The sequence below is a fragment of the Chinchilla lanigera genome, unplaced genomic scaffold (genome assembly GCF_000276665.1).
Source record: "Chinchilla lanigera isolate Chin_1 unplaced genomic scaffold, ChiLan1.0 scaffold00014, whole genome shotgun sequence".
NCBI lineage: Eukaryota > Metazoa > Chordata > Mammalia > Rodentia > Chinchillidae > Chinchilla > Chinchilla lanigera.
The window spans coordinates 16,418,263-16,428,294 of NW_004955415.1; the positions used below are offsets into that span (position 1 = coordinate 16,418,263).

General features: G+C 51.0%; 1 protein-coding gene across 2 annotated transcripts in view; it reads right to left on the reverse strand.

Moving 5' to 3' along the window:
* Window positions 1-5,343, reverse strand: part of Lrrn4 (leucine rich repeat neuronal 4) — a 9,940-nt gene extending 4,597 nt beyond the window's left edge. Inside the window, exons 1-3 of one of the 2 annotated variants that reach the window (XM_005380854.2) lie at window positions 5,084-5,343; window positions 3,647-4,298; window positions 1,943-2,147 (exon numbers count right to left, since the gene is read on the reverse strand). In XM_005380854.2, the coding sequence (XP_005380911.1) occupies window positions 1,943-2,147; window positions 3,647-4,289 (848 nt within the window). In that variant the 5' untranslated portion in view covers window positions 4,290-4,298; window positions 5,084-5,343. The remainder of the gene's footprint in view (window positions 1-1,942; window positions 2,148-3,646; window positions 4,299-5,083) is intronic. The other variant, XM_005380853.2, reaches the window with a different exon arrangement.
* Window positions 5,344-10,032: the final 4,689 nt, after the last annotated feature.

Below are 10,032 nucleotides of genomic sequence, written 5' to 3' on the forward strand. Positions count from 1 at the left end.
ATCCAGTCTGATGGGGCATTCTGTCACCTCCCTTATAACACAGCACCTGGCATGTGCCTCTGCTGTCAATCACGATGTACCATGATGCTTAGCAGATTGCTGTCTATGCTGAAGTATGAGCTCCTTGGAAGCAGAGGTGCTATTGTCATCACTACTACACCTGTCCCCATCAGCACCCTCCCCACCACCATTATCATCACACCATCTTCACCGTCCTCAACGTCGTGTACACCACCATTGCCATCAGCACCACCACCATCACCACCACCGCTCTCACTACCACCACCACCACCATCACCAGCACCATCATCCCCCCTACACTGACTCTATAGGGCACTTGCTGTGTGTCAGAAACTGAGTTAAGCGCTCTACATATGCTGTCCCTCTCTGTCATGAAAAGTCCTAAAGCCCATTCTTTTGGAAAAGTAATTCCATCTTCAGTGTCTGCACCAAATAAAATAGAACTAACAAAACCTGCCACTGGACTCCGGCGATTTTCTGCCAGTAACAATACTTTCACACAGTGCTACCTGCATGGCTTTTCCCGGCTTTCATATTTCATGGCACTATCTTATTGGACCATGGGAGGCAGATCAGGAGACAGTGATATTCTTTTTTTTGGTTTTTTTGAGACAGGATCTCGCTGTGCAGTTCAGGCTGACCTTGAGCTCACTTTGTAGCCCAGGCTGGTCTCGAACTCACAACGATCCTCCTGCCTCAGCCTCCCAAGTGCTGGGATTACAGGCGTGTGCCACCACACCCAGATGACAAGGATATTCTTTTATTGAAATCTGTCCATCTACAAGTGGGTTGGGCAGGACAAAACTGCACAACAGGTAAAGATTCAATGCTGTTTCTATCTCTACTATTTTACCTATGGCTAATGACATAGAAAAAGCTGTTAAATAACAGGATGTTCAAAACGGGGCTGTTTCAGGCTAAAGTCCAGCAGACTATAAAAGGCTGAGCACACTGAGGTGGTGAGGGTACCCATTTCCTCAAGTGAGGTGCAGGAGCCCCTGTGAGGCTAAGGGAAGAGACTGTGAAGTGGGCTTTGCTAACCCATTGCCAGCCTCTGAGTGCTCTGCGAATGGCTTGGAAGGCAGAAGAGGCTGGGAGGTGAAGACCGCTTTGGAAGCGCCCACTTCCCACTATTAACCACGATGTGGGGGAATAAAGGATGCTTCCATTATGCCAAGTGACGCCTCCTCAATCCTTGAGCCAAGCGACAGAGGAGACCTGGGGTGCTGATGTCCCTTGGAACTTGGGGATACAAAGACTCTGTCTGACTCATGTGTGAGAAATTAAAAGGTCAAATGCTGGCAGCGAGAAGAGGGAACTGGCTACTTTGGGACTGGCCATAGGTCAAAGATGCTTGCTTTCCCTTCCTGTTAGAAGTCCAGCCAGCAGTTGTTCCTAGGCATGAGAGTGGGTAGCAGGACACAATTTCCACCCACCAGGCCAGAGGGCACCTGCCTTACACCCCGGTTGCAGGTGGGACCTTATTACCGGCTCACCTTCCCTTCCCAGACCGGCTCAAACCCTGGGAGAGAAACTCAACCTGCAAAGCATGATGGGAAGGAGGCCTGATGCCCACATCTCCTCTTCCTACTGTAAATATCTCACCCTGGGTTTAAAAAAAATTGTTAAACTGAGTTCGATCCCTAGGTACCCCCCCGCAAAGAATGTTAAATCCCTAAGAGCTGGGAGCTTTAATATTGCTCTGGACTGGACAGAGCTGCTGGCTATTAGGCTGCCTGGGCCATTAGGTACCTGCCCAAAATAACACCCAAAGGAGGAGGATTAACTAAATCCCAGAGAAAAGTCACAAATCTAGAAAAGTCACAAGGAAAAAAATTAAGGTTTAGTTTGTTCTATGAAATTCGACATAGTGTAAAGGGAAAACACGAGTTCTGTGATTCAGATGTGTGGAAACACTCACTTGTGCAACAGAAGGACCTGGAGAGAGGGTGTGTCCTGGAAGATGTGTGTGTGGACGGAAGTCAGTGCCGGGGAGTCCTGGCAATTCAGCTGGCGCAGTTTGGGGGTCATCTTGAAAATGTCTCCCTCCAGGGTCCTCAGCCTGGGCATCTTCCGCAGGTAGAGGTGCGTCAGGTTCGGCAGGTCTCTCATCCACCCAGACTCAACTGCAACACAGAGCGGACTCTGCCCACTGCGCAGGCGCAAACCCAGGGCCCAGCACAGCGGTCAGGAAACAAGAGCCGAGACATCATGAAGAACGCTGCTGCGGAGGCCGGGCGTGGTGACGCACGCCTGTAATCCCAGCACTCGGGAGGCTGAGGCAGGCGGATCGTTGCGAGTTCGAGACCAGCCTGGGCTACAAAGTGAGCTCAAGGCCAGCCTGAACTGCATAGCGAGACCCTGTCTCAAAAAGACAAAAACAAACAAACAAACAAAACAAACAAACAAACGAACAAAAGAATGCTGCTGCCGAGTGCAGCAGTCTGCAGCTTGGGGGACCTAGAAGCATGGCCATTTCAGCTGCAAGGACCCTCACAGATGACCATTTCTTCTTATCTTCCGGCCAACGTTGGCTAAAGTCAGAGAGGACAACGACTGGCCCAAAGCCACACAGCTGAGAAGGGACTTGGTGACTCATAGCTAGGATGTCACCTCCAAGCCCACTGTTGCCTGACATCTGGTTAAACCCACAAGTACAATAACCAGGCTTCACTAAGAAGGCTCCTGGGAGTGGCATCTTTGAGGAAGGTCAGGAGTCAGGGACCAGAAGCCCAACTGTGTGGCTCTCCTGATAATGGAGCCTGCCCCTGCCCTTCTGTGTGTCCCCTACTTGTTCTTTTTTTTTTTCTGTCTCTGAGGGAATAGATGATTACAGACACATAAGGTGCTCCTTAAAAACGGCTTCCCTGCTGGGCGTGGTCTCACACGGCTGTAATCTCAGCACTTGGCAGGCTGAGGCAGGAGAATCGCTTTGAGTTCGAGACCCGCCTGGGCTACAAAGTGAGCTCAAGGCCAGCCGGAACTGCATAGTGAGACCCTGTCTCAAAAAGACAAAACAACAACAACAACAACAACAAACAGCTCCCCGGAATCAAGGTCAGAACCCCAACTGCAGGAGCACCCTGTCCCCCCCTCCCTCCTGGGTCCTGTTGGAGTGGTCCGGCGTGCCCAGATGCAATTTTAGCCAAGAGAGCAGAAACATCGATGAATTCCTCTTGGGACCTGGCATACTTCATTAACACCGACCGCATGCTTGTTGCCATTGGTTCATCCATCCGCCCAGCAGCCCCATAGAGACGGTGCACTCCAGAAGGCTGTGCAGGGAGGCACACCGCAGTGGCTAAAATTTTGGATTCTGGACCCAGAATAGATGGGGCTTTGGGGCGCCAAGAGCTTAATGACCTGTGAGACCTCGCCTCAGTCATTCCACCTTCTGAGGCTTGCTTTCCTCATCGTGTAAAATGGAGATCTTAACTGTTCCCACCTCTAAAGGCTCAAGAATTAGAAACGGAGTGGAGCTTGGAGCCGGGCTCATTGCTGGGACAGAGGAGTTGGTGGTATTTTTGAACCTTACTGTGAATGAGGCACCCCGTCACCCCAGCAACAGCACAACCCCAGCTCCAGGAGCGCGCACAGCCTGGCTTTGCACAAGACCCACACTCACTTTGCTGGAGGTGTGTACCGCTGAGATCCAGAACCTTGAGCATGACCTCTCCTGCGAACGCCCCCCGCGCGATGTTCCCCTGGGCGCCGCGGCCCAGCTCGGTGTAGGAGAGGTTGAGCCGCTGCAGCGCGGGGAAGCAGACGAAGGCGCGGGGTGGCAGTGCCCGCAGCGGGTTCCCGGCGAGCTCCAGCAAGCGCAGGCTGCGCAGCGCGGGCCCGGTGCACTGCTGCAGCGTGTCCAGCTGGTTGTAGCTGAGGTCCAGGGCGCGCAGCCCGCTCGGGCCGCCGGGGCCCCAGCGCAGCGTGGCGATGCGGTTGTGGCGCACCGTGAGCTCCTGCAGCTCGGGCAGGTGGCCGAGCTCGGCCGCGCTCAGGGCGCGCAGCAGGTTGTGGCTGCCGTCGAGGCTGCGCAGAGAGCGCGGCAGGCAGCGGGGCAAGCGCTCCAGGCTGCGGTTCGCCACCGTCCATGCCGTGGCTCCCGCGGCGGGGAGCCCCTCGCAGGGCGATACCGTGGCATTGCTGCCACCGCTCCCCCAGGAGCTTTGAGACGTGAGTCGTACGAATGGGACCCTCTCCTCTTGGAGAGGCCCTGCCCGACTCCGGCACGGCGCAGTCAAGAGCAGCAGCAACAGGGTCCACCGCATGGCGCACGCCTGGGGAAAGGGAAGCTTGTGAAATCAGCGGCCGCCGCGAAGCAGGACAAACACGCGCTCATCCCTGGACTCCGAGGAGCAGTGCAGGGCCTGCGTGAACCCTGGAGGATGTGGGGCATCCCCGGTGTCACTGGGCGTGCAGTGACTTTGCTCTTCCCATTCCCCCACATGCGCTGTGACGGCCCTCTGCCCTTCCTCTTCCTTCCCGGGGCCTCCCTCATCGGTCAGTTCTGGACCTCAGTCTCCCAGTGTCCTCACACCCTTTACCGAGTCGCCGTCCCTCCCATGAGCTTCCGGAGGGAAAAGATGTCCCTTCTTATGTAAACTCTTTCCAGGGCAATAGTCGTATGTTCCATGTGTACCCTGCCTGGGGCAGATGTTCTGCTGGCATAGAAATGCCATGCTCAAGGAAGAGTTTGTCATATTCACAGACCCGCAGTTGTCCGGGTTTTTTGCATTAGAACTGTCCAGCCACAGGTAAGTCCTAGCTCCATAAAGTAAGTTCCAAGGTTCCTTTCTGGGGAGCCAGTCCAGGGTTGCTTTTGGAAAAAGAAAGTCGCCCCCAGAGACCTGAGTCTCAGACCCCTGGAGTCAGGCAGTTCCAGGCCCCACGTAGGTTCTAACAAAACCCAAGATCCCTACCGTCAGCCCTGTTCCCAGAGAGGTGGCGAGAGCGACCTAGGATTGCACAGGGAACCCGGGAAGTCAGAGGGCCACAGGCAGGCTTGGAGTGGCACAGCTACTTCTTACAAGGCCTTCAGGTTATAGCCTGATATGTGTGTTACCTCAGATGTATATTCCTCTGCTGGCTCTTTCTGTGACCACTGAATCCCAGAGCAACAACCAGGGTCCAGGGGAAGGGGCTCTCTGCCTTGTTAGTTGGGGATCCTCGCCATGAGGAAGATCCTGGAGGCTAAGAGCGCAGGCATCCAGCAGTACGGCCAACTCACCCGGAAGGTGTCCTCGAGGTCCTCAGAGTCCCCGATCTTGTTTTATATATTCCAGGAACCAGTGGCTTAGCAACTCAGCCTGGAATGCTGGAGGGAGGCTGGCTTCCCCGCTGCCCCTCCCCCCACCCCTGCGGCCCCTGCCACCCCTCCCAGTGCAGTGGACCTCGCTGTCTTTAGCCAACACCCTCCTTGCCTGGCTGTCTCCAGACTCCTCCTCTCCAGGCCTGGCAGCTCCACCCAGCCCTCCCTGTCTCCATCTCTCCCACTCCACCTTTCCGAGGCATGAGTGATGGGGGGCCAGCTGTGAGGACTCACGGCGCAGTGAGGCCCTCGGAGGCCCCAGCACCTCTCAGGAATCTGACCTCACCATGGTTCCCATCTCCTGGGACGGGCTGAGTGGTCAAGCGGCAGAGGACGGTCCCTCCCAGGGAAGGGGTGGTACTGTGATCGTGATCCGTAGGGATCTGGGAGGAATCTGGGGGCCCCCTGAGCAGACAGAACACAGATCCGAGATGCCTGGGAAGAGTCTGGTTGTTCTGGGACCCAGTTCAGTGGTAGTGAGGGTGACTCTCCTAAGGCGAAGATAAATAAAGCGGGGAGAGACGTGGAAAGCATATTTTTGCCCCAGGGGTCGGGGTGCCGAGCCTGGATTTCCAACAGCCCCTGAAGGCGTGATGACACAGCCTGCGTCTTGCCTGCAGCGGCTATGTTTAGATCAGATGGCCCTGTGTCCCACAGAGCTCCAGGAATGGAGATGGCTCATTAATGGCACACCTTTGATCTGCACCCTGCCCTGGCTTCCTTCCTGTAGCCCCTGAGCGCGGGCTCTGAGCACAGGTCAGGGCCCATCACCCCTGCTGCGTGCGCGGCCCTGCAGCAGTGCTCCCTGTCTGTCCTCCTGTCACTCCTTATCTGTAGCACTGAGCAGCCCCAGGGCTCCTGGTTGCCTGGCCTGTTGGGTTTCCAGGATAATAGGAAGTCTCTGCAGGGTTCCCTGGAGGCCTTCCTTGATGCCTTCTCCACTGCCTGCTCCAAGCATCCTCCATCTGTGGGGCTGTGCTGGCCTGGGGGAGGCCACGTCTGTGCTCCCCAGTGTGGAGAACCAGTGCAGTCACCCCCTGAGGAGCCCGGGCCCTGGTGCCTGAGGGGGCGCACAGCACCCTGGGTGATCAGGAAGCCAAGAGCAAAGGAGAAGCTGGAGACAGTGTGGGCCCTGTTCAAGACCCAAAGGGGGAAAGAAGTCGGGTACCAGGAAGCTCTGTAAAACAGGACCAGGGGCCCCTCCAAGCCACCATCTGGTTGTGCTGCCTGCTGAGCTGTCTCCGCCTGCTGACGTCCTGTCGTCCCCAGTCCCAGCAGACACACCCCAGGCCGGCTGCCCACCAGGCTTCTGAGTTAGGGGAGCAGACAGAGACCTGGCAGGGTCTGCGGCTGGTTCCTTCCCAGGTCCTGGGTTGGACTTGTCCTTGCCCCATCGGGTAGCCTACGCTGCTTGTCACCATCATGATCCCTTTTTAAAAAGTGTAATCAGAGCCAGGCACGGTGGACTGTGCCAGTGAGCCCAGCACTCTGGGAGGCTGAGGAATGCAGGTTTTTACCCTGACTGGGCAACCCCTGCCTGTCTCAAAAATAGAATGGAAAAGGGCTGGAGATATTGCTCCATGTGAGGGCCATGGGTTCAGTCTTCAAGAATGACAAAAAGAGCCGGGCCTGGTGGCGCATGCCTGTAATCCCAGCACTCGGGAGGCTGAGGCAGGAGATCTTTGCGGGTTCGAAGCCAGCCTGGGCTACAAAGTGAGCTCAAGGTCAGCCTGAACTGCATAGCGAGACCCTGTCTCAAAAAGAATGACAAAAAGAAAAAAGAAAAGAGGTATAGTCAAAGGCTAATGCCGTATACACCATCTCACTGAATCCTCTCCAGGTACCATTAGTGCCATGTTACAGACAAGCAAAGGGAGGCTCACAGTAATGGATGAAGCTCTGGACCACACAACCAATGAGCTGTCTGATTTAATAGACCTGTCTTAATATTGGTAGTAGACTCTTTGGAGCATAAGACTAGTTTTGTCATCAAGGTGCATCGAGGCATTTGTTTTTTAGAATATTTCTATTGATGAATCATTAACTTTATGAGTCTTATTATATTACACAATGAGTACTTAACAGAAAAAATATCACAAAAATGAAGTATTAAGTTTTCAATAAATATTGTAATATTCATTGATGCTTATAAAAAAAGCATCAAAATTTTCAACATCAAGTGGCTTTTGGTGTACAAAGTCTAAAAAAGAACATCAGAAATAAATTCCCACATGAACTACCGTGAAAATACCAATAGCACTCTACCAAAAAAAAAATCTTTACTTCAGTGATCACACCTAAGGCAGTCTGCACACATGACAACAGCACGTTCCATGCACACGTGCGGCTCACACTGACAGCACACGTCTTTTCCTTCCCGGCCTTTTTGTAGGACATACTTGACTCTCAGTGATCTTGCTGTTTTGTCAGGAGGTTATTATATTACACAGTGTGTAGTTAACAGGAACATAAAATATCAATACCATAAATTATTAGATTCTTTAAAAAAATTTTTTTTTGGTACTAGGAATTGAACTCAGGACCATGCACTTGCCAGGCAAGTGCTTGTGCCACTGAGCTGTATCCCCAACCCTAACTTCTTAATATGTATTATGCGATTAGAATAGACATCACATTTTCAGGTGTGTACTTCCTTACAAAACCTAAAAGATAGTATCAGAAATAAACTCCTCACAAGAAAACAGCCTGTTGATAGACACAGATGCAAGTCTCTTGGTCCTTCTTTTCAATCCTGGCCTTCCTTCCAGTCGTCACACCTCAGTGATGGGAGCAACTGGTGAGGAGGTAATATGCTATTTTTGACAACCCTTAGGCTGTAACTACTTGTTAGATCCTTCTTGCGTATCTCTGTCTTCCTGAGAAACCACTTTGAAGATACCACCATGTATTACAGCAGTCATTGATATTTTCCTACTAATCTACCCATAACTCTGTAATGTTTGTATTGTTCTTATCCTATTTTGTAAATGGATGCATGTTTATTATTATGTGTTTCCTACAACAACCATTGAGAACAGTTAATGATTATTCAATAGGTCACTCATGTATAGCTCTATTTATTTTCTTTGGAAGCCACTTTGTAGATACCAAAATATAGTACAACAATTATTGATAATCTTAAAAAAGAAATAAACTTCCCTATTAACTGCAATGAAAATACCAATAAAACTCTACCACAAAAATAAACTTTGCTTCAGCTGTCACACACAAGGTAATCCTCACACATGACAACTGCATGTTCCATGCACAAGTATCACTTACACTGATAACACCTATGTTTTCTTTGCCTGTACTTTTTTTTTTTGGTGTCGGGAATTAAACTCACAACCTCAGGCTTGCCAGGGAGGCACTTATGCCACCGAGCTATATCCCAGGCCCTACCTGTACATTCTTGTACGGCGCTGGTGACATCTTTTTTGTTTTCTTCTTGTCGTAGTAGGTCTTTATCATGCTATACCTGCCGGTTCACCTGTCAGCTCACCAATGTGCTCCACAATTTTTTTTTTTTTTGCGTAGTCCCTGGGCAGAAACATTTTGTTTTCCTTTACTGTAAATGATCTCTTATGAGCTCCAGTCCCCATCCTCTAAGAAAATTTCCCCATGGTATTTTTCAGTTGTTATTTTCTTTGTAAACTATCAAACTGTTTATGCTACATGTTTAGGATTGAGTAAAACACAACCACTGGCCAATGCTTTGTGTTTCAAGTGACATCACAGTTACTGCACAACTCAACAACATCCACTCCACATTTAGTTTTGTTGTTGAACGTTTCCATCTCAGGCTTCTGTTTTGTAGCGGTTTCTCTATCAATATTTCCAACATGGTGAAATGTTAACATCAAAAGTGCCCAGGCTGCTTTTCTTTGCCATGTATGAGGCCAACTCTAGCTGCGTGTGGCAGTGCATGCCTGTAATACCAGCACTCAGGGGGAGGCTGAGGCAGGAAGATCACTATGACTTGGAGGCCAGCTTGAGCTACAAAGTAAGTTCAAGGCCAGCCTGAACTGTGCAGTAAAACCCTATCTCAAAAAATAAATCCCAACAAGCTGGGTGTGGTGGCGCTTGCCTGTAATCCCAGCACTCAGGAGGCTGAGGCAGGAGGATCGTTGCGAATTCAAGACCAGCCTGGGCTACAAGGTGAGCTCAAAGCCAGCCTGAACTGCATAGCAAGACCCTGTCTCAAAAAGACCAAAAACAAAAGCAAAAAACAAACGAGGCCAACATTATACCTTTCTGAAATTCAAAAGTTGTAGTATACAATTCTCTGTTTTGAAGTTGCAACATTTCATTTAGAATTTTTGCTTTGTTCCTGTGTATAGCTCCTGGGCTGGTCAACTTGTGCTCTGTTAGCAAATGTAACATCAGTTGGAAACCAGTAAACTAATTGTTGAATGTCATATTCCTATTAGTTTGGGAGATAAGAAGAATAAGTCTGTTCACAACATCACTCAGTTTCTTTCTTTTTTTTTTTTTTTTTGGTACCAGGAATCAAACTCATGACCTCAGGCTTGCCAGACAAGAATTTATGCCACTGAGTATATCCCCGGACCTCAGTTTATTACTATACAAATAAGGACCTGATGGCTGATTCCAGGATAAAGTCTAGCCAGGCGTGGTGGTGCAAGCCTGTAATCCCAGCACTCAAGAGGCCTGAGGCAGGAGGATCGTTGCAAACTCGAGAC